This window comes from Neoarius graeffei, chromosome 17 (genome assembly GCF_027579695.1).
Source record: "Neoarius graeffei isolate fNeoGra1 chromosome 17, fNeoGra1.pri, whole genome shotgun sequence".
NCBI classification, from domain to species: domain Eukaryota; kingdom Metazoa; phylum Chordata; class Actinopteri; order Siluriformes; family Ariidae; genus Neoarius; species Neoarius graeffei.
The window spans coordinates 65,041,384-65,067,140 of NC_083585.1; the positions used below are offsets into that span (position 1 = coordinate 65,041,384).

At 43.1% G+C, this 25,757-nt stretch overlaps 1 protein-coding gene across 1 annotated transcript in view; it reads left to right on the plus strand.

Annotated features, from left to right (window-relative positions):
* The first annotated feature begins 14,877 nt into the window (after window positions 1-14,877).
* LOC132864430 (tripartite motif-containing protein 16-like) overlaps window positions 14,878-25,757 on the plus strand; it is a 64,039-nt gene continuing 53,159 nt past the window's right edge. Inside the window, exon 1 of the mRNA XM_060897846.1 lies at window positions 14,878-15,512. Coding sequence (XP_060753829.1) covers window positions 14,913-15,512 — 600 coding nt within the window. The 5' untranslated portion in view covers window positions 14,878-14,912. The remainder of the gene's footprint in view (window positions 15,513-25,757) is intronic.

Consider the following 25,757-nt stretch of genomic DNA (forward strand, 5'->3'; position numbering starts at 1 on the left):
TGTCAGTGATTCCGGAGAAGGCGGAGCTGGGGACGGAGGTTCAAAAAGGGGCATTGGCATCACGTACCTCTCCGGTCCCCTGTGGAGACCACCTCTCCCCAACCCAACTCACGGAGGCAGCCCAGTTGCAGACCGAGTTTTCGGACGTGTTCTCGCCCCTGCCCGGTCGCACTGACCTCATAGAGCACCACATTGAGACACCCCCAGGGGTGGTAGTGCGTAGCCGCCCTTACAGGCTGCCCAAACACAAAAAAAAGGTGGTTCGGGAAGAACTCGAGGCCATGCTCGAAATGCGCATCATCGAGGAGTCCCACAGTGACTGGAGCAGCCCGGTGGTCTTGGTACCCAAGGCCAACGGGTCAGTCCGGTTCTGTGTGGACTATAAGAAAGTCAACGCGGTGTCTAAATTCGATGCATACCCAATGCCTCGTATTGATGAGTTGCTCGATCAACTCGGCACTGCTAGCTTTTATTCGACACTGGATTTGACGAAGGGATATTGGCAGATCCCCTTGACTCCACTATCCCGAGAGAAAACGGCCTTTTCCACATCGTTTGGTTTACACCAATTTGTCACACTTCTGTTTGGGCTGTTTGGGGCGCCCGCTACGTTTCAGTAGCTGATGGACAGGGTCCTTCGCCCCCACGTCACCTATGCGGCCGCCTACCTCGACGACATCATCGTCTATAGTAATGACTGGCCGAGGCACCTCGAACACCTAAGGGCCGTCCTTAGGTCGCTGAGGCGAGCGGGTCTCACAGCCAACCCGAAGAAGTGTGTGATTGGGCGGGTGGAGGTACGGTATCTGGGCTTCCACTTGGGCAACGGGCAGGTGCGTACCCAAATTAATAAGACAGCAGCAATTGCGGCCTGCCCGAGGCCCAAGACCAAAAAGGGGGTGAAAGAGTTCCTGGGGCTGGCTGGCTATTATCATAGGTTTATACCTAATTATTCGGACATCACCAGCCCGCTGACTGACCTCACTAAAAAGTGGGCACCAGATCCGGTCCTGTGGATGGAGCAATGCCAGCGGGCTTTTTCTGAGGTAAAGGCTGCACTGTGTGGGGGGCCACTTTTACACTCCCCTGACTTTTCTCTCCCCTTTATGTTGCAGACCGATGCATCGGACAGAGTGCTGGGGGCGGTTTTGTCCCAGGAGGTGGAGGGAGAGGACCGCCCCGTCCTGTACATCAGCAGGAAGCTGTCGGTGTGTGAGGGGCGCTACAGCACCATAGAGAAAGAGTGTCTGGCCATCAAGTGGGCAGTCCTCGCCCTCCGGTACTACCTGCTGGGGTGCCCTTTCACCCTCTGTTTGGACCACGCGCCCCTCCAGTGGCTCCACCACATGAAGGATGCCAACGCGCGAATCACCCGTTGGTATCTGGCACTCCAACCCTTTAATTTCAAGGTGGTCCACAGGCCGGGGGCGCAGATGGTCGTGGCGGACTTCCTCTCCCGTCAAGGGGGGGGGGGGGGGGGGAGTCGGCTGCAGGCCTGACGGCCACCCGGCCTGAGTCGGGCGGTGGGGGTATGTGGCAGCGGGGGCGTGGTCAAGCGCCAGTCTGTGACAGGAGGGCAGAGTCAGGGAAGGTAAGTGGCAGAATCACTACACCTGACATCAATTAACCTGTGTTTGTGTGTGTCTTCCCAGTGACCACGCCCTACTTAATGAGGGAGAGCGAGAGCAGAGGAGCTCAGCCCGAACTAGACGCCGGTTGCGTGTGTGTGTATGGTTGTCTAGGAAATTGTTCACTGAAAAGTGTGGCAAGAAAGCCGATTTGCAAACCTGATCTCTGTCCTGCCGTCCTCTGTGCTCCACCCACTCATATAGAATGCTACAACTGGGTTTGGAATTTACTCCATAAAAATTTAAGAAACAGGTGAAACAGTTATCACGTGTTTGACATCACTTACAATACACGGCCGTATTCGATAAAATGGACCACAGCGCCAGCGACATTTCTTCACTGACTTCTTCAAGTATTTCAGACAATGACATGAATAACGATGAGGATCATGATAAACAAGCATTACCGTATCAATTAGTTACACACAAGTGAACAATATTTCATCTCATCTCATCATCTCTAGCCGCTTTATCCTTCTACAGGGTCGCAGGCAAGCTGGAGCCTATCCCAGCTGACTACGGGTGAAAGGCAGGGTACACCCTGGACAAGTCGCCAGGTCATCACAGGGCTGACACATAGACACAGACAACCATTCACACTCACGGTCAATTTAGAGTCCGCACAGAAAGGCCCTTGCCGGCCATGGGGCTCGAACCCAGGACCTTCTTGCTGTGAGGCGACAGCACTAACCACTACACCACCGTGCTGCCCTTGAACAATATTTATAGAGTTATTTTAGTCAGTCATTACAGAGGCTTTTCTAAGAATACTGAATCAAAGCAAGACACCCAACAAACATCGAGCTCCTTAGCTGCATCAGCAATTATTACATTTATGCCCAAAGGAATTCAAAATAACATCACGCTTAATAAAAACTTAGGGAAGCCATAAAGTGTTTTCTTACCCTTTGAATTTCTCTTTTGCTGACTACTGACCGTGTTGCCTCATTTGTAAGCTTCAAGTCTTACTCGCTATGCGGAGCTTCCGTGTCTTGCACCCAAATGATGTCAGAATTGCCAGAAACGATCGGGGGGAATTTTCTGATTGGTTAAAATATTTTCAATGGCGGTATCCATGAACTCATCCATTCTGTATAACTGACTTTCGGAGATGGAGATCTTTGTTGTGTGAGCTCCTAATTTTCAATTATTCACATGAATTGTTAGATTATGATATAAACTATCTTCATAATTGTATTTTAAAAATTGATTTTCTTTTCTACCACTGGCAAGATTGTTCAAGTTTATATGCCCTGCAGGAAATACACACTCACACACTATTTCAAATCTCTTCATACTGAATCGCAATTTACTAACATAGCCAGGCCACGCCTTACACATTACAAAAAAGGAGCGTTCTCTTTAAAGCCACGCCCACTCTCTCTGTCACACAGAACCAGGAAGTTCATTTCAGGAAAGAGGAGGGAAGAGATCTGAAGGGGGCGGACATGGCATGCGATTGAATTGTGAATGGACAGAGGATGGCAGAAGGTAGTGACAGATCAGGAAGTGAGCTAGGAGGAATGAATGAGGGTGGCGCGAAAGACGAAGGTTGGTGTACTGCAACTTTTAAAAATAGTCGTAAACAAAAGGAAGTGTAAACATCTCATCTCATTATCTCTAGCTGCTTTAACCTGTTCCACAGGGTCGCAAGCAAGCTGGAGCCTATCCCAGCTGACTATGGGCAAAAGGTGGGGTACACCCTGGACAAGTCACCAGGTCATCACAGGGCTGACACACAGACAACCATTCACACTCACACCTACGGTCAATTTAGAGTCACCAGTTAACCTAACCTGCATGTCTTTGGACTGTGGGGGAAACCGGAGCACCTGGAGGAAACCCACACGGACATGGGGAAAACATGCAAACTCCACACAGAAAGGCCCTCGCCAACCACGGGGCTTGAACCCGGACCTTCTTGCTGTGAGGCGACAGCGCTAACCACTACACCACCATGCCGCCCCAGGAAGCGTAAACAATGAGGGAAAAATTTGAGTGTTGAAGACACGGACAGTGATCAAAGCATGGTAGCTGCAGGGAAACAAGTTGAAGAGTACGGTATAAAGTGATAATTAAACTAACTCAAGAAGGAACATAATTCAATGAGTGGAACCCGATTCAACTAACCAAAGCGATAAACAAACTGGTTGGTCATGTGAAGAGTGCCAAGATACTACGAAGTGGAGCACTTTTAGTTGTTTGCAGAGATAGTACTCAGTAAGGGAGGGCCATCAAACTGAATAAAATTGAAGACAAAAAGAGTGCAAGGAACATTGTTCAAGGACAAGAAGTTTGTACGAGGAGTCATTTCAGGGGGACCCACAGCTGCGTCAGTGGACCAGATTAAAGAGAATATAGTAGGGACAAAAGTGATTGAGGCAAAACGACTGAGAATGACAAGAAACAGGGAGAAGTGTGATAGTTTAGCGGTGATGATAAAAATTGATGAGGAAAAGCTGCCAGCTAAAGTCTATTTAGGTTCTATGTGCTATGATGTCAAGCCTTATGTTCCCCCGCCACCGAGGTGCTTCAAATGCCAGAAATATGCACACGTAGCAGCCATATGCAAAGGAAAACAGAGATGTGGAAGATGTGCAGGAGAACATGAATACGGAAAGTGTGAAAGTGGAGCCAAGTTAAAGTGCTGTAACTGTGGAGGGGAATAGAGCTCAGCCTCTCGCGGATGTGAGGCCAGTAAGAGAGCAGCAGAGGTGCAAAAAGTGAAAATCTCACAAGGGACAACACATGCAGAAGCAGTAAGGAGAGCATCTGGTCAGACAGAGAAGCCAAAACAAAGTAACACAGAAAGCTACAAAACAAACCCATGTGAAGGCTGTGATAAAATAAAGGAGGAGACGCTGATTGTAAGGAAAAATGATTTTGTGTTATTCATGGTGGAGGTGATCAACTGCTCAGCACAAACAGACAAGAAAACTGAGAAAATCAAAATAATAGTGAAGTCAGCAGAAAAATATCTTGGGGTTAAGGGTTTGTGTTGGGAAGCGGTTGAGGAGGTGCTAAGTGGGGAAGGGCCCCCCCTAGTTCACAGGCCCCGAGGCTTGGTGATTCATGGCACTGATCATTTTGCAGTGGAATGCAAGAAGTCTCCTTGCTAATGGTCAGGAGTTTAAACATTTCTTAATAAATTTACAAGATAAACCAAACATAATCTGCATACAGGAAACCTGGCTGAAACCAAAATGGGGTTTTATTCTACATGGATACACTGCTATTAGAAATGACAGGAAATATGGTAAAGGTGGAGGGGTGCTAATATTTGTGCAGAATGGGATGAGGTACAAATGTAGTCAATAAAGGGAAAGAAGATGAATCAATAACGGTTAAGATCTGGACAGGACAAGAGGAGATTTCAATCATTAATTATTATAACCCTTGTAAAAGGTTGACTAAATACACGTTAAATATTATTGGTGGAAGGCTGCAAGGTAAAGTAATACGGTGTGGGGACTTTAATGCTCATAGTACACTGTGGGGTAGTAGGGATACAGATGCTAATGGTTCAAGTATAGAAGGTTTTACTGATGAGAAACTATTAGACTGGAACCAAAATTCAAAAAAGTGCTTATTTAAGGAGTTAAAGGCATTTTTGAGACAAAGTCGGCAAACAGTCTTATTTTGTCAATTTGGTGTGCCGAATTCAAATCTGCAATATGCCGAGCTCGATCTGACCTCTGTTGACCTCTAGAGGTCATTGAACTTTGGGCCTGTAAACGTCTCAGCTGAACCCAGTTTCTCAGCTTTCTAAGGAATTAAATGTACTAAAATGATGAATGAAGTTAGCAAATGGCCTTGTTTGTTAAATGTTTGGGTGCTGAATTCATTTTTCATTTGTAAAATGACATATGACCTCTGATAACCTCAAGGTCATTAAACTTGGCCTATAGGCCTATGCATTTAAGGGCATTTTTAAACTGACTTTACTCCCCCAAAAAGAATATGAACAGACAAAAAACAAATAGAAAGTAACAAATACAACATTAAATGCCAGTCCATGTACATGTGACTTACTTTTCACTATGAGAATGCCTAGGCTATCACCTTACATAACACTGCATTACATTTAGCGGTTATTGTTTATACAAAGCTACTGAAAAAAGGACAGATTCAGCAGCATACAAAATGTGGGGGCATACAGGGTATACAGGTTAATCAGGGTTAGTATATATGAGAGTTTTTTTCTTTGTTGTTTGTTTTTTGTTTTGTTTTGTTTTAAACGGGGTAAAGCCTTTACAAAAAACAAACAACAAAGAAAAAAACTCATATATACTAACCCTGATTAACCTGTATACCCTGTATGCCCCCACATTTTGTATGCTGCTGAATCTGTCCTTTTTTCAGTAGCTTTGTGCCCCTGAGCGAGGCACTAAACTCCCAACTGCTCCCCGGGTGCTGTTAGCATGGTTGCCCACTGCTCTGGGTGTGTGTGCATGTGTGTGTTCACTGCTTCAGATGGGTTAAATGCAGAGAGGAAATTTCACAAGTGTGTGATGAATAAAGTTGTGCTTTCTTTTCTTTCTTTTTCAAATGCTTTTGTCAATTTGATTTACATATAAAATAACTACATCATGAAGAATTAAAGCCCCTCCTTCACAGATGAGTGAAAATACTGAATTAATTTCCTCTTTTTGATTGCTTGGGTTAAAAATGCCAAGTTATGATGACGGAATTGATTATTCACTTAAATATGAATAATATGATACATTTTGGGTATTTGATATGGCGAAATAGGACAATAGGACACAATGGAAAAATCAAGAACACACCGGAAAGATGAGAATAACGGCGGTGGTAAAAGAACAGCGACTGTACTGGCTGAAGGTCGCGTGGGTCTCTGCTGCGGCGCGCGAGCAACGGGACATCACTACCGCACCGGACGGAGTGGGGGCGGGGCAAAATGACTGGCCGTAGATTCTATCAAAAGTTCGATCTAAATTGACCATGGTTGCAAAATATTGGCCAAAAATACGCAAACACTACGAAATATGAAAGTAAGATGAAAAAGAAACAATTCTATTGCCTTATACTGCAAGACTAAAACAATATAAAACTATCAAAACTCACCTTTTCAGTGATAATGTCTGAACAGATCACCCACGTAACAGAAAGACCGCAAATGGAAGCACGATCAACTTCTGTTGGAGTGGAAAATTCCATTCTATGTGTGTCTTTCCCCGCACACAAATAACATCTCATCTCATTATCTCTAGCCGCTTTATCCTTCTACAGGGTCGCAGGCAAGCTGGAGCCTATCCCAGCTGACTACGGGTGAAAGGCAGGGTACACCCTGGACAAGTCGCCAGGCCATCACAGGGCTGACACATAGACACAGACAACCATTCACACTCACATTCACACCTACAGTCAATTTAGAGTCACCAGTTAACCTACCCTGCATGTCTTTGGACTGTGGGGGAAACCGGAGCACCTGGAGGAAACCCACACGGACACGGGGAGAACATGCAAACTCCACACAGAAAGGCCCTCGCCCGCCCTGGGGCTCGAACCCAGGACCTTCTTGCTGTGAGGCGACAGCGCTAACCACTACACCACCGTGCCGCCTCACAAATAACACGCTACGGTAAAAAAAAATAGACCAAAACTCATTTTATAACTCAGAAATTCATATAAGACCAGCTACCATCGTAACATATTCTGTAAGAAACATATTCTATACCTAACTTTCAGCTTTCATTTTAAAAAACAAAATCGCAGATTTATAACTAAATTTTTATATGGCGCAGTGATTTTAAGTTCCTACTTTTGGTGAGGTAGTGACCTTGACCCTGAGGCTTTCCGTTTAGATCAAAACACACGATCGTATTGGTTTTGGGTATGCAGAAAATAGAGTTACGGTACAACGGTGATCAAATATTTTACATGATGTTTTATTACGGTTATGATTATTCTGTGAGTGCACCAATCCTTAGGTGTATAAAGTTACAACTTAAAATACAATTTGTGATAACTGTAGACTTTGCAGTGGACGACACCCTTTTTAAGGGAATGCGATGTAGTCAACCATTTATCATGTCCCAGATCAAGCAGCCATTTTTCCACAAATTTGCAGAATGTTTGCCAAATTCTGAATATTCACATCAAAGATTTAATTTTATCTGTATTATTTATTTCATCATTTTATTTCAAATGAAAACCAACGTCACCATTCAAAACCGGATAGTTTATTGAGTGTGAGTATATTTAGTGGGGGACCCCCACAGTACCCAGTTTCTGAGACAGACCCAAATATCAATGGGGATGCCAAGGTGGAATTTCAAAGAAGTCAACTGGGACAAATTTCAAATATTAAATAAAATAAGATGTGAAGAACTGGTTAGGGAGGATATTACTGGTGTAGATGAGTTTAATAATAAGTTGGTGACAGCAATCATACAGACAGCAGAGGAAACAATTCAAAAGGCAGTAGGAGGCAGAGAGAATGGGATGGTTCCCTGGTGGGATGAAAATTGTAGAAAAGTTGTCAAAAGAAGAAATGGAGCTTTGACAATTTAAGAAACTTCATGAGAAACATTAATTCAGTATAAAAGAGCACAAGCAATAGTTCGAAGAACTATTAGAATAATAAAACGTACATATTGGAGACACTACTGCAGTAGCATAGGCAGGGAAACGCAGCTGTCAGATGTCTGGGGAACATTCAGACAAATGAGTGGTATAAGAAGAAGGTATGAAATACCAGTATTAAACCAAAATAATAAAATAACAGTTACAAACAGACAAAGCAGAGCTATTGGCACAAATGTTTGTTAAAATTCATAGCTTAGAGAATCTGTCAAATACGGCTTGACAATCTAGGGATAATACACTGGCATTAAATTCAGGTGTTGAGGTGAGGAAAACTACATTAGGTGATAGTCTAGATTTACCCTTCAGTCTATTTGAGTTAAATAGCGCCATCATGAAGGTAAAGCAAACTTCCCCAGGGAAAGATGGTATTAGCTATAGAGAGTGTGCATGTGACGTCACGAGGTCAAGTGATATTTGTTTATCTGCCATCTTGGATGGCAAGGCCACGCATAGAACTTAGACGAATCCGTTCTAATTATCAAGTGTGTGGGAGTAGATCTTTCGAGAATGGTTATATCTTGTTCAACATTTGTTTGTACCAATAGACAGGGCCAAAAGGAGGGCCTGTCATTTTATAGATTCCCCGCAGATGAGGAGAGACGCGTAAAATGGGTGTCCGCTGTGCGAAGAGAAAACTGGTACCCCAGTTCTACCAGCCGAATTTGTAGTGAACACTTCATATCAGATAGGTGTAATCTTCTAATTCAGTACTCCTAGTACATCTGTTAAGTTGATTTTCGGATTGAATGATAACTGCATACTTAGAAACTAGACAGTCTCTAACGTTTAAAATGGCTATGCCTAGCCGTACTACCCTGGCCTATGGCCCTTTTCCACTACCCTTTTTCAGCTCACTTCAGCTCGCTTCAGCTCACTTCAGCCCGACACGGCTCGCGTTTCGACTATCTAAGAACAGCACGACTCAGCTCGCTTCAGCCCTGCTCAGCTCCCAAAACTCGCACGGTTTTGGAGTGGGGCTGAAGCGAGCCAAACCAAGCTGAGTGAGGCTAGGGGCGTGAGGAGACACTCCCCTGTGCACTGATTGGTGAGGAGGAGTGTCCTCACATGCCCACACATGCCCCGCGAGCACGCTGGGATCTGTAAACACCGTAAACCCGGAAGAAGAAGAATTACGAATTACAAGAATTATGAAGCCTTATGCGCCTCGCCTCATCTATACGCTCTTGCCAGTATCTGTTGGCGTTGTCGGTGACAACAAGCCACAGCACCAAGACCAGCAACACTAACGACACCATGTCCTCCATGTTTATTGTTTACTATCCGGGTTGTGAGACTACCGCTTAAAAGGTCACTGATGTCACTGTTTGCACCGCATAACAACATCACCTGACGTCCACCCACTTTCGCTAACTCCACCCAATGTGTCCACCCACTTCCAGCCAGCAGGGTTCAGCGCGGTTGTAGTCGAAATGCAACTCCAACAGCCCCACTCAGCTTGACTCAGCCCAACTCAGCACGGCATGGCTCAGCCCAACTCAGCCGCGTTGGTAGTGGAAAAGCGGCACTAGTCTATGACAATGTTTTATCTTTTTGGCTCATATATGCCTTTGAAAGGCCAATCCATAGTAGGGATGGCAAAAACTAAAAAAAATCTTGACCGACCACCGAGCTTCATTAGCCGGTTAAAACAGGGATGCAAACGGCGGATGCCGCCTTTTTCACAGCTGAATCGTGCAGATCCAATTTTTTTTTAGGGGGGGCGTTGGAGTGTCTGAATAATTTCATCAGAGTAAATTCTGTATTAAAATTACTAAATAAGCAAATGCTGTTACAGTCCATGAAACAGGAAGTATGAGAAGAAAACAGTAAATCAGAAAGCTGCGCAAGTTTTCGTGGAAATTGCGCAAATGTGCGCAGCTTTCTGATTTACTGTTTTCTTCTCATACTTTAGAGTTTAGATTTCAAACATTCCTACGATAAAACGTCCTGCATAGTCTCTTTATGATAAACGTCTTAATGCCACTTACCTGTGAGGTTATCAGGTAGACTTCCTTTTTCGGAACCTTCCAGAGGTATAGTTGGGATTCCCATCCCGCAAAAAAATATTTATAAGCTTCCAGGCTCTTGTAAGCTTTGAGCGCTTTGCCAGTGTATCACGATTAACAAGAAAATTGTAAATGTCGTGGTAGGCCAGATCGGGCAAATCGCCGGCACCGCAGCTCCGAATTTCCCTGAACAAGGATTGCGGCAAGTTGTACGGATCTGCAATCCCCAACCTGGAACACTTTTCCACGTAACGCTGCCTCATGTCACCTTCAAGATGCTGAACAAACTTAGACAAGTTATCGCGCGATGTAGATGGGGTATTTTCCGAATTTTCTTGGGGATTACTCCCTGGATCCATTACGCTCGCACAAGGTAAACAATCCTGATGCCATCCAATATGGCGGAGTACACATGTGTGGGTCACGTGACTGCACATCCACTATACCATGCTGGAACATCTGGATTATCTTTCACATGACGCAGTTTTGAGACTATTTAACAAGGTTTGGGAAACAGGAATAATTCCAACAACCTGGAACCAGTCTACTGTATCATTTAGTGATGTGTCATGCGCAGCTTTGTCATGAATCAGAAGAGCCAACTCCCATCAAGTGAGAGCCGGCTCCCCACTTTTTTTTTCCTTTCGCTGCTCAGCTCTCACGCTCAGTGGCTCAGCTCTGCTCACGGCAGAACTTTGTTTTGATTGGCAGCATGGCGGCCTTGTGGCCAATCACATGTGAGGATATAGGATCATACCATTATGTGAAAACAGAGAGGGGGACAGATGCGACAGTCAGGTGGAGCGTCTGTCCATTCCCGTCAGTGAGTGAGACAGTAGACAGCGGTGAGGAGGACAGTGCGAGTGCGTTGCAAAAACACATAAATATGACTGACACCCATAAACGAAGCAGCATCTGGCTGCAGTTTAAAGATATTGGGAATAGCAAAGCAGAGTGCCCTCACTGTAAAATGAAAATAACAGTAAGAGCAGGTTCCACCACAAACCTGCACAGACACATCAGAACTGTCCATCCCACAGTGCAGTTGGAGGAGAGAGGGCAAGCTGGCTCAATGTCTACTGACCCTGGTGTGTCTGGTCCCAAACCAACAACTGCTGCAGCAGCTACTAGTAGTGCAAGTATAATAACCCCTCCTACTGCAACTCAAAGCAAAATAAGTCAGTTTATACCAAAGCAGATGACCCCAGCCAAACAGCACAGTATTGATGAGGAATTGGCTAAAATGATTGCCACTGATTTCCAGCCCTTTTCCATTGTGCAGGACAAAGGTTTTAAAAGTTTTGTCAAAGCCTTAAATCCCACGTACACTCTACCCAGTAGAAAAACACTGTCCCTAACAGTGATCCCAAAACTATATGACACAGAACATGCATTATGGGAAGACAGGGTGAAAAAAGCTCCATCAGTTTGCCTGACAACTGACTGCTGGACCTCTAGAACCACCTGCTCTTTCATGTCCGTCACTTGCCACTTTATTGAAAATTACAAGATGACATCTTGCCTGCTGGACTGCTTTGAGTTCACTGACAGACACACTGCAGAAAACTTGGTAGAGGAACTATTAAGAGTGAGAAATGAGTGGCAAGTACAGGACAAAGTGGTGTGCTGTGTGAGTGGTAATGCTGCAAACATCACCAAAGCCATAAAAAATCTGAAGTGGACCCACCACCCATGTCTGGCGCATACATTAAACCTGCTAAAAGATTCCCTGAAGGTGTTGAAAACAACCGTGGACAAGGTAAAGGCTATTGTGGAGTTTTTCCACAGAAGCACAGTAGCTGCAGAGAGGCTGAAGTCCACACAGCGCCAGATGGAGTTGCCCGAACTGAGGCCCAAACAAGAGTGTGCTACCAGGTGGAACTCAACATTTTATATGTTGAAACGCATTCTTGAAACAAAAGATGCCATCATCTCCAGATGCCAGGTTTTCTTTTTTCTCCCCCCCCCCCAAATCTGTCCCTCTGAGTTACATGTCGGTCCTGGGATCGAGATGCTGACCTCTTCTGCTCCTCGGACCTGCCTGATCCATCCTGGTGACCTGCGCCTGGTTGGAGTCTCATCGCATCGTTCCTGTGGAGGGTGGCCCCATGTGGACAGTTGGGGGTCGTGCCTGGAGGACACTCTGGACTCTTTCAGTGGTGCTTTTGTGGCTGGGGACTGCAGTTGACTTGCTGACTTTGGGACTAGCGGTTGTCGTGAATGGTTTTGTGCTCGGGTTTCCGTCGGTGGGGGGTTTATAGCATCAATGAAGCTGACTTTATGTTAGGACTGTTAATGTTATAGTCATGTTGTCTGTCGTTGCCCAAATGAGGATGGGTTCCCTTTTGAGTCTGGTTCCTCTCGAGGTTTCTTCCTCATGTCATCTGAGGGAGTTTTTCCTTGCCACCGTCGCCACAGGCATGCTCATTGGGGATAGATTAGGGATAAAATTAGCTCATATTTTAAGTCATTCAAATTCTGTAAAGCTGCTTTGTGACAATGTTTATTGTTAAAAGCGCGATACAAATAAACTTGACTTGATCTCCACCCTGGCCCTCATCAACGCACCTGTTGATACATTTAGTCAAGAGGAATGGGAGGTCGTGAAAGAGGTCTGCACTGTCCTGCAACCATTTGTGGAGGTGACTGTGGAGATAAGTGCAGACAGGTACACTACCATTCAAAAGTTTGGGGTCACCCAGACAATTTTGTGTTTTCCATGAAATATCACACTTTTATTTACCACCATAAGTTGTAAAATGAATAGAAAATATAGTCAAAACATTTTTCTGGCCATTTTTTCTGGCCAAAAAAGCAATATGCCACATAATTTTTAAAAATCCTAATTTTAAAAGTTGCTGTTTTCTCTCCTTCAGCTATGTCACAGCCTCCAAAATGCTCCTGCTTTGCAAAGGTCTTCAGCGGGTGACAGCCCAACACCAACTGACAGTAACCATGCAGAAAGTAAAGGAATTGGTTGCGGCTCTTTGTTCAGCCATGCACCGAAAATTTCTGCGTATGGAGTTCAACACTGTCCTCTCAGAAACCACATTACTGGATCCTAGGTTTAAAAAGCTTGCATTCAGTGACAACAGAGCTGTTGATGAGGCACTTCACAGAATAACTGCCGCAGCAGCAAAATGCACCCCCAGCAGCCAGCCAGCTCCACCATTAGAGGGCCAAGTGGAGGAGGAGCCACAAACTTCTGCTGTGTGGAGGATCTATTGGCCCTTTTCCACTACCCTTTTTCAGCTCACTTCAGCTCACTTCAGCCCGACATGGCTCGCGTTTCGACTGTCTAAAAACAGCACGACTCAGCTCGCTTCAGCCCTGCTTAGTCCCCAAAACTCGCACGGTTTTGGAGTAGGGCTGAAGCGAGCCAAACCGAGCTGAGTGAGGCTGGGGGCATGAGGAGACACTCCCCTGTGCACTGATTGGTGAGGAGGAGTGTCCTCACACGCCCACACATGCCCCGCGAGCACGCTGGGATCTGTAAACACCGTAAACCCGGAAGGAGAATTACGAATTATGAGAATTATGAAGCCTTATGCGCCTCGCCTCATCTATACGCTCTTGCCAGTATCTGTTGGCGTTGTCAGTGACAACAAGCCACAGCACCAAGACCAGCAACACTAACGACTCCATGTCCTCCATGTTTATTGTTTACTATCCGGGTCGTGAGACTACCGCTTAAAAGGTCACTGATGTCACTGTTTGTGCCGCCTAACGACATCACCTGACGTCCATCCACTTTCGCTAACTCCACCCAATGTGTCCACCCACTTCCAGCCAGCACGGTTCAGCGCGGTTGTAGTCGAAATGCAACTCCAACAGCCCCGCTCAGCCCGACTCAGCACGGCACGGCTCAGCCGCGTTGGTAGTGGAAAAGCGGCATTTGATGAAAGAGCTACAGGAGATGCTGCAAGGAGAAATACTACAGCTGATGTTATAATGGAGATGCGATGTTATCTTGAGGATGTTATATTAAGTCAGGAAATGAGATGAGAGGAGAAATTTTTATTTTTTAATTTTTAACTTTGATCAAAAACACTTCCACTGTTGAGGTATTTATAGATTTATTTTTAGAATGTACACACACACACACACACACACACACACACCACACACTTTTCCCCTTCTGCTTTTTCATTTTATCCTTGGGCATTTTTTGATCATTTTATTTTTACTGCTTGACCATTTTGTCGTTTATTCGATTATTATGGTTTCAGAATGGGATCAGAAATTTAAACATAATGTAAGTAAACTATGTGCAAACATTACAACAAATTCAATATTAAAGATGTTTTTAATTACAGTTACAGATAATGGATGGATGGTCAGATCAATTAATCACTTCAGAATCCTGTTCATGAGAGAGAGAGAGAGAGAGAGGGGTGTTCATTGTTCATTTAAACTATCACTGGTAAGATTGTTCAAGTCTATATGCCCTGTAGAAAATTCACACACACTGTTTTAAATCTCTTCACACAGAATAGCAATTTGTTAACATAGCCAGGCCCCTACTTACATAATTACAAAAAGGAGCCCTCTCTTTAAAGCCACGCCCACTCTCTGTGCCACACAGAACACACACAGTACCAGGAAGTTGATTTCAGAGAAAACAAAACTCAGCAGAAAGTTCAGTCTTTCTTTCTCTCAGTACAGGAAAATGGCAGAGGCTGGTATTTCAGTAGATCATTTTTCTGTGGATCAGTTCAGCTGTCCAGTGTGTCTGGATCTCCTGAAGGATCCTGTGACTATTCACTGTGGACACAGTTTCTGTAAGGTGTGTATTAATGGCTGCTGGGATCAGGAGGATGTGAAGGGCGTCTACAGCTGCCCCCAGTGCAGAGTGACTTTCACTCCACGGCCTGTTCTATGCAGGAACGACATGCTGGCTGAAGTGGTGGACAAACTGAAGAAGACTGAACTCCAAGCTGCTTCTCCTGCTCACTGTTACGCTGGACCTGGAGATGTGGAGTGTGATTCCTGCACTGGGAGAAAACGCAAAGCCACTAACTCCTGTCTGGTGTGTCAGGCCTCCTATTGTGAATATCATCTTAAACCTCACTATCAGTCTTCTGCCTTTAAGAAGCACAAGTTAGTTGAAGCCTGTGCAGAGCTCCAAGAGAAGATCTGCTCTGAACACGACAAACTGATCGAGATCTTCTGTCGTACTGACCAAAGCTTCATCTGTTATTTGTGTACGATGGATGAACATAAAGGTCATGATACAGTTTCAACTAAAGCAGAAAGAAATGAAAAACAGGTGAGAACTGGACATCATTCTTCTTTTCCAAGTCATTTTATACAAATTCTATTTCTAATCTAATTTCTATTCAGTGGATTTAATTGGTTCTCTGACTGTCATTCTCTGTGAAGTAAATTTTTATTTCCAGTCAAACAGTAATTTGTAAAGAAATGTTAAAGAGGTCAGACCAGTCAGTCTGCTTTAAACAGCCAACACCTAACAACCTTCTTCCAGCATTTTACAGCTAAAGTGCTCACGTGACTGTGTTAAAGCTCTGTAACTGGAGATCATATTTCATAACATTTAATGATCTACAGGTTAAAAAAAATCTTTATCTTTCTGAATGTGAGTGGATTTGTGGTCCATTTCTGAAAACTTCTTTGGGATGAATGACCCCAATTCTGGATAGTTCAAATCTCTGCAGAGATTTTGGTCAAATCTCGGCGTTAATGTCAACATTCACTAGATTGATGAAGTTCAATCCCGATGTTCACTGATGGTTCCTTTAATTCGGTGGAATTGGGTGTGGTTCTGAATGTACACACAGCACCTTAAAGAAGTAAACCTGACTATGACTCTGGATTTTACTGCTGAACAAATAAATAACTCCCATGAATCCAGATGTGCACTGTGCATGTCTCCCCCCTCTAAACTCACTGAGAAATAAAATGGAACAGTGATGACGCGCACTGCTCTCAGATCAGTCTTGAAGTCAGACAGAAGATTCTTCTTCTGTCAGGTTTTATGGCAGTTTACAAGCAAAGTGTATTACCGCCATCGACTGGACTGAGGTGCAATCAAATGGATGTCATTCATTCTCATTATCTCTAGCCGCTTTATCCTGTTCTACAGGGTCGCAGGCAAGCTGGAGCCTATCCCAGCTGACTACGGGTGAAAGGAAGGGTACACCCTGGACAAGTCGCCAGGTCATCGCAGGGCTGACGCATAGACACAGACAACCATTCACACTCACATTCACACCTACGGTCAATTTAGAGTCACCAGTTAACCTAACCTGCATGTCTTTGGACTGTGGGGGAAACCGGAGCACCCAGAGGAAACCCACGCGGACACGGGGAGAACATGCAAACTCCACACAGAAAGGCCCTCGCCGGCCACGGGGCTCGAACCTGGACCTTCTTGCTGTGAGGCAACAGCGCTAACCACTACACCACCGTGCCGCCCTGGATGTCATTTCAAAGAAAAATTAAATAAAAAGGAAAAACAACACAAAACAACAAACTAAATCCTATTTGCTAATTTTGTTTCTTTGATAAATGTTATCATAGCACAAGTGATGTTTTCTGATCTCGGCTCACCTAATAAGGTGTCTAAAGAAAAGACTTTCTTGACTGCGTTCACTTCCCTCTTCAGTTTTTCTCTTTGTCTGTAGAATTTTAAGCACCTTAAAAGAACATGATCTCCATCCTCTCTCACTCCACAAAGTTCACATTTTCCAGATGGATGTTTGTTCACAACGTATAAGCTGTTATTTAATCCAGTATGGCCTATTCTCAGTCTTGTAAACCAAACCTCCTCCTGTCTGTTTGGGTAACTAGGTTTGCTACTTGAGATATATTTTTGTATATTATATAAGTGTCTACCTTTCTTCTCCTTATCCCATTCAGCTTGCCATATGTTAACTTTATGTTTAATGAGTACCTTAATGTGCATATAACGGGTAAATTCAGGAGCAAGATCAATGTAATTCTCCTATTTTATATGAAACTTTGGTCAAATATCTGTCACATTCTGTATTCTCTGCATTTTTTTTTTTTTACCTTGCGCAATACCAGAAAAATTCAGATGAAATCAAGCCATTTGAAGTGAATTGGTCCGCCTCTGAAAAAACTTGGCATTTGGATTTCCCAGCAAACACTGATTTTCATGACGTCATCTGCGGGATGCCTCCCTCTGAATCCTACATCAGCCCTGGTTTGTTTCTGAGAAAATAACCTGGTGGTTTTCTGCAAATTTCTTCAACGTTATCGCGTAATTATTAAAATGGTTAACAGATGTATCGTAGGAGGGTGTAGCAACACCAATCTTGATGGGATTAGTACTCATCATTTTCCAAAAGACCGGACAATGAGAGAGAAATGCGAGCGCTTGGTCTACACAGGCTGTGCACTGAAACCGTGCAAGCTCTCGCAGCCTGCCGGCGCTTCCGCAGGTGACCTCATGATTCTGGCTCCAGAGTCCCTTGTGATTTTTCCAGACACATTTTGTTATTTTATTTTTTTCTGCTGTAGACAGATGGCCTTGTGCAAAATTACCCTTCTGGATGAGTGGGTAAAGGGACATACTTTCATATAAAAAAAATGAAATTGGTCCAGAATATGCACTTTAACTTCTGATCTACTGAGTGGAATACTTAACTGAACCTCCTCTTCTTTGGTTGCCTCTTTTGCCAGCTTGTTTACTTCCTCATTGCCACCGACTCCTTTATGGGCTGGAACCCATACAAACTGGATTGATATTCCCTGTTGACTGATTGCAAATAAGATATTATTAATTTCATTCAATAAGTCCTGTCGGCATGACGATTCTCCACTTTGAACGGATGTGAGAGATGACATAGAATCAGAACAAATAACTGCTTTAGGGGGCCTAGTTTCTTCTATCCACTGTAATGCAATAATAATGGCTGTCATTTCAGCTGCAAATATAGACAGATGATCTGATGTTCTCTTTTTAATAGAGATTTTGTAATCAGGGATATAAACTGCAATACCTGTTTTACCCTCTGAATCTTTAGATGCATCTGTATAAACCTGTGCTGTATTATAGTACCTATTTCCTAAATATTGCTCTATGTTCTGATACACTCCTCCAGATTTAGCTATTGCTTTGGTTTCCTTGATCACCGTAGGGGAGCAAAACAACCAAGGTGGAGTTGTTACCAGGGGCACAGTCTTACTACAAATGATATAATCTATTCCCAATTGATTTTGCTAATTTGTTACCATTCCGTCCAAAGCTACAAATCTGGGATCTACCATACTCCCAACACTCATTGAGAACTTTTTTAGTAGGGTGTGATGCCTCTTGTCCATTTAAATTAATCCAGTAAGCCATACTCAACTTAAGATGTCTGAAGCTTAAGGGCATTTCTCCTGATTCTACTTGCAACGCCGATATGGAAGAAGGTCTAAATGCCCCACAACATATCCTGAGACTTTTAGCCTGCATTCTATTGAGTTCATTAAGCAATGTCTTAGATGCTGAAAGATACACAATACAGCCATAATCTGAAACTGATCTTCTCATCTCATCTCATTATCTCTAGCCGCTTTATCCTTCTACAGGGTCACAGGCAAGCTGGAGCCTATCCCAGCTGACTACGGGCGAAAGGCGGGGTACACCCTGGACAAGTCACCAGGTCATCACAGGGCTGACACAAAGACACAGACAACCATTCACACTCACATTCACACCTACGGTCAATTTAGAGTCACCAGTTAACCTAACCTGCATGTCTTTGGACTGTGGGGGAAACCGGAGCACCCGGAGGAAACCCACGCGGACACGGGGAGAACATGCAAACTCCACACAGAAAGGCCCTTGCCGGCCCCGGGGCTCGAACCCAGGACCTTCTTGCTGTGAGGCAACAGCGCTAACCACTACACCACCGTGCCGCCCGAAACTGATCTTATCAGTGCAATATAAATTATTTTAAGGGACATCCCTGAGGCTCCCCAGTTGCACCCTGATAAACATTTCAAAACATTAATGCCCTTTTTACATTTCTCAGTTATTTTCTGAATATGTTCCTTCAATGTTAACTTGACATCAAACCAAACTCCCAAGTACCTAACAATATTAACTTGCTCAAAGGACTGGTTATACAACTTAAGCTCTCGTGTGGGACTTACTCTTTTCTTTGAAAAACAAATAAATTGAGTCTTTTCTACAGACAAATGAAAACCCCACTCACATGCCCATTTTTCTACCTTGTTGAGAGCTAATTGCATTTTAGTTCTAATATCAATATTTCGTCCTTTTACCCACAAAACTCCATCATCAGCCTATAATGCTCTATTGATTCTGTCATCTATTTTATTAAAAACATCGTTAATCATAATGTTGAACAGTATTGGACTGCATACACTACCTTGAGATGTTCCATTTTCTATTGAATAGATGTTAGAGAAGTTTACCCCAACTCTTACTTCTATTGTTCTGTCCTTTTGGAAGTCTCTAATCCAGTTAAACATCTTGCCACCAATACCCATCCTATTCAGTTTAATTAACAACCCCTCCTTCCATAGCATATCATGCACTTTCTCTATATCAAAGAATGTTGCTAAAACTGATTCTTTATTGACTTGTGGTTTCCTTATTTCATTTTCTAAACATACAATAGGGTCCATTGTAGTACATCCACTACGGAAGCCACTCTGGTGTGGGGAGACAAGACCTCTTTTTTTTTTTCAGTTTCATACAATAGCCTTCTAGTGATCATTCTTTCCATAATCTTACATAAATTAGATGTTAATGCTATTGGCCTATAACTTTTAACTTCAGTTTTATCCTCCCCTGGTTTTCCAATTGGAACCACTACAGAATGTTTCCAACACAAAGGCAATCTACCTTACTCCCAAATCTTATTAAAAAGACTTAAAATTACATATTTAGCCAAGTCATTGACTTCATTAATCATTTTCTAACATGTACCATCTTTCCCTGGTGAAGTGTTCCTAACCCCATTTAACGCTCTCCTAAGCTCAAATAATGTAAAATCCTTATCAAGTACACTCTCACTTATTACCTGCTTTTCCAGTAACCCTTTATTCTCATCTATTACTTTAACTCTCCAAGACAATTCTTCATCAGTTAAGTTCTGTGAACTATGAACCTTAACAAAACTTTTCGCAAGCATCTCTGCTTTCTCTTGATTAGTTACTGCCTCCACATCATTGTTTTTAATCACAGGTAAGTAAAACTCCCTTCTAATGCCTCCCATCTTTTTAATCACGCTCCAAATATCATCCACTTTGACTTCTGCCCCTATTATAGAACAGAAATCCCGCCAATATTTCCTTTTAGCTTCTCTTATAATTCTTTTAACCTTTGAATGTGATTTTTTTGTATTCCATTAAATTAGTATAGGAATGGTTTGATTTAACAGTTTTGAAAGCTTTATTTCTAGCTTTAATTGCTTCCTTACAATCATCTGACCACCAAGGTACCATTCTCTTTTTCCTCATCCCAGAAGATTTGCCAAGAACCTCTTCTGCTGACTCACATAATATATTTGTAATAACTGAGTTTAACTCATCAACATCATTAGTCATATCTGACATTATTCCCATCAGCCTACCACTTGCCTTCATGCTATATAACCCCCAATTTGCTGCTCTCATTTTCCATCTTGGAAACCAATTTTCTTCAAGGCACACATTTTGATTTCTAATACTTAACCAAATAATATAGCGATTACTATCAAGAGAATTTTCATTAACCTCCCACTCACTTACCCCTGCTGTCTGATCAGATACTACTGTAAGATCTACAGCCCCGATTCCAAAATATTTGGGACAAAGTACTAGATAGAAGCACAGTTAAGGACTACCTGCATGGCGTTACTGCCTGACGCACCTCCGACGGTGCCAATGGGGTAACTGCAGGGTCATCAGCCGGAAGCCACCCTTCACTGATGTTTTGCTCCATTATTCCCGGAACATCTCACGGTGGTGGAGCAACGACAGGGACGTCTCCCTGCCGCCCCCTGCAGCCACCCCTAGGACCCCTCTTTCCCCCACAACATGTCCTTCCTTCTCAGCCACAGCCAGAAACTGGCTCTTTCCGCCTCTTCTGCCAAGTCCCTAGATGCCCTCTTCAGCTTTGTTCCGGTCACTCCAATCTTCCTGATGAGGCGCTGGATGGATGTTCCAATGAACCCCCTGAAGCCAACCTCCACACAGTACAACCCCGATTCCAAAAAAGTTGGGACAAAGTACAAATTGTAAATAAAAACGGAATGCAACGATGTGGAAGTTTCAAAATTCCATATTTTATTCAGAATAGAACATAGATGACATATCAAATGTTTAAACTGAGAAAATGTATCATTTCTAGAGAAAAATTAGGTGATTTTAAATTTCATGACAACAACACATCTCAAAAAAGTTGGGACAAGGCCATGTTTACCACTGTGAGACATCCCCTTTTCTCTTTACAACAGTCTGTAAATGTCTGGGGACTGAGGAGACAAGTTGCTCAAGTTTAGGGATAGGAATGTTAACCCATTCTTGTCTTATGTAGGATTCTACTTGCTCAACTGTCTTAGGTGTTTTTTGTCGTATCTTCCGTTTTATGATGCGCCAAATGTTTTCTATGGGTGAAAGATCTGGACTGCAGGCTGGCCAGTTCAGTACCCGGACCCTTCTTCTACGCAGCCATGATACTGTAATTGATGCAGTATGTGGTTTGGCATTGTCATGTTGGAAAATGCAAGGTCTTCCCTGAAAGGGACGTCATCTGGACGGGAGCATATGTTGCTGTAGAACCTGGATATACCTTTCAACATTGATGGTGTCTTTCCAGATGTGTAAGCTGCCCATGCCACACGCACTAATGCAACCCCATACCATCAGAGATGCAGGCTTCTGAACTGAGCGCTGATAACAACTTGGGTCGTCCTTCTCCTCTTTAGTCCAAATGACACGGCGTCCCTGATTTCCATAAAGAACTTCAAATTTTGATTCGTCTGACCACAGAACAGTTTTCCACTTTGCCACAGTCCATTTTAAATGAGCCTTGGCTCAGAGAAGATGTCTGCGCTTCTGGATCATGTTTAGATACAGCTTCTTCTAAGGGCCTGAAGATCACGGGCACCCAGTATGGTTTTCTGGCCTTGACCCTTACACACAGAGATTCTTCCAGATTCTCTGAATCTTTTGATGATATTATGCACTGTAGATGATATGTTCAAACTCTGCAATTTTACACTGTCGAACTCCTTTCTGATATTGCTCCACTATTTGTTGGCGCAGAATTAGGGGGATTGGTGATCCTTTTCCCATCTTTATTTCTGAGAGCCGCTGCCACTCCAAGATGCTCTTTTTATACCCAGTCATGTTAATGACCTATTGCCAATTGACCTAATGAGTTGCAATTTGGTCCTCCAGTTGTTCCTTTTTTGTACCTTTAACTTTTCCAGCCTCTTATTGCCCCTGTTCCAACTTTTTTGAGATGTGTTGCTGTCATGAAATTTCAAATGAGCCAATATTTGGCATGAAATTTCAAAATGTCTCACTTTCGACATTTGATATGTTGTCTATGTTCTATTGTGAATACAATATTAGTTTTTGAGATTTGTAAATTATTGCATTCCGTTTTTATTTACAATTTGTACTTTGTCCCAACTTTTTTGGAATCGGGGTTGTATTGCTGATTCTGTTCCATGAGATGCATCAAAGCTAGTGTTCCTTCCATCATTTAAACAAACCAAGTTGTAATCATCCATAAACACCTCAATAGACCTCTTGCAGTCACGTGACTGAATCCCGGATGGAATGTACAGTAAACAGCCGCCATCTTGTCGGTCAACAACACAGCTGAATATTGTTGCACTCGTATACAAAATGGATCAATTTCAACCGACGGACTACATGGCTCATTTTTCTAATGAACAGATAACTAGATATATGTCTAAAATAAACGACCTACAGATTAGTGACCCTTATCGATTACCCCTACAGTTTTTGAATGAGAAGCCTGAAAGTGAGGAGAGGGCAGGCGCACAGCCCCATAGACTCCCATTATAAACGTGGCAGCACTTGTACTGCAAAATCAGAAAAGTCACTTGTTTTTAACTCACTCTAGCATCCTCATTTTTTACACTACAGACAAAAACATTACATCACCGTGTTCAGGAGAGCCTTGTGGCACTCAATGTGAAAGAATTTTGTGAATATCTCCTTCCGATTTTGTGTAAATCCCCGTTGTTTGGAGGGTGCACTCTGAGCAAATACTGCCCTTTCTGTGTCTCTAAGCACAGCTCGCTCACACACACACACACACACACACACACACACACACACAGGAGGGAGGGGCTGCTCCCTCTCAGAGAGGCACAGGCTTGTAGCATCAGGGCAAGTCACACATTCACACAGTTAAGTGGAGCTCCTGCACTTGTGGCTGCTACGCGCACTGCATCACTCTCACAATTTCCCACAGGGGTAATTATATGCCATACAACTCTCCGGCATTGTGGCACGGTAATATTTGCAGATTTGGGTGAAAAACAACAAAAGTCAGTGTCGGTAAATTGCGATGGCGGAAATATGGCGTTTGACCGACAAGATGGCGTCTGTTTACAATCTGGATCGGCTGTGACATCACATGCAAGTGGACTATAGATAGTTTTCACTGACGTCACGGCATTCCGGGGAACGCCCTCCAGCCTCCATCTTGTGGGGCAAACAAAACGGACCATTCCCATTACCAGCTACGTTATCTCGGACGAATTTATTAAGTTATATAGTCAGTTTTCTAAAATAAAGATCAATGTCGGCAAAATCAAGCAAACAGAAGTATATAGATACATTAGATGATATCTCACGACAATGGTATGCAGCCAAACTGGCCTTGATTGGGGGAATTGACCCCTACAAAGTGGACAAAGATGCATTTTCAAATGACTATGCAGGGCTGCCAAAGCCTGAAACTGCCAAAGCCTGCTCCAAAGCCTGAAACTGATTTCATCAAACTTTAAAAGCTGTCTGATATATACAACTTTATATATTCACAGCGTGCCTTTTGTTGGATGCCGCCTTTTTCACGGCTGAATCACGCAGATCCGTTTTTTTTTTTTTTAGGGGGGGCGTTGGAGTGTCTGATTATAATTTCAAAGTAAATTCTGTATTAAAATTACTAAATAAGCAAATCCGTTACAGTCCATGAAACAGGAAGTATAAGGATGAGAAAAAAACAATTTAAATCGGAAAGCTGTGCACATTTGCACAGTCCTGCACACTGCTCGGGCTGCGCAAATGTGCGCAGCTTTCTGATTTAAACTGTTTTTTTCTCATCCTTGTACTTCCTGTTTCATGGACTGTAACGGATTTGCTTATTTAGTAATTTTAATACAGAATTTACTTTGAAATTATAATCAGACACTCCAACGCCCCTAAAAAAAAAATCGGATCTGCGCGATTCAGGCGGCATCCACCAAAAGGCGCGCTGTTTGCATCCCAAACACAAATCAAATCATACAGAATAGACCTAAAATGTTTTTCAAAAATGACCCTTGCGTGAGTGAAGTGACAAGTTTCGAATAGAAATGTGACAAACGAGCGATATTAAGTGTACATTACAATGTAAATGTACACTCAGCGGTTCCAGTTAGGCAGTCTCCAGAGATTGTTCACATGATGTTTTGGTTTCCAAAAACAAACTTAAACACAATTGATTGTTTATTTAAACAACTTACCACTTATAAAATGATCGGAGCAGACTTTGCTGTGTTTGGAAGGCTGATAATCCTTGCGGTTGATTCTCGCAAGCCATAGATTTCTCCTTTGTATGCTGAGCTTTGTTTGCTCGCCTTCATGCTCCCGTACAGTGGGAATTCCATAAAAGCTCCGCTTGACTTCATCATTTGACCTATTACGACAGCCGTGAATACAACAGGTGTGCACCATTGCTAGCTTTAAATAGCCTGCTTGGGTTCTTTTGAAGACTTTGTACTCATGCGTTACAATGTGTGCTCAGTCACCCGTACAGTAAGCTTGACCCACAAGATGGCCTCCACTAGGGAATCCCCGACTCTGTGACGTCATGTGAAAACTATCTATAGTGCTCCCATTTTCATCCACCTTAGTAGCTCCCCACAGAGTGTTATATGCATTAAAATCTCCACACAATACTAACTTTCCATTTATCCCCTCACACATACCATCTAGCATCTCTCTCAAGATTCTTTTACCAGGGTTATAAAAGTTGATAATTTTAATCTTAGTTTTACTGACCCAAATCTCAACCAGAACTGCTTCAACCTCTTTATCTATATTTAAAGCTCTGTAATTAATCCCCTGCTGAATAAATGTGGCCACTCCACCTCCTGCAGTATCCCTGTCTTTACGCACTGCTACCCTGGCTAAAAAAAAAAATTACTTTATTGTATTTAAAGTATATTCATATTTTCAATAGTATATTGAAAATGTCCTTACACAAATTGTACTTTTTGTAAATATATAAAAAGTATACTAACATCACGCTTTCACACTAACACTTTTAACACACTTTAAAATAATT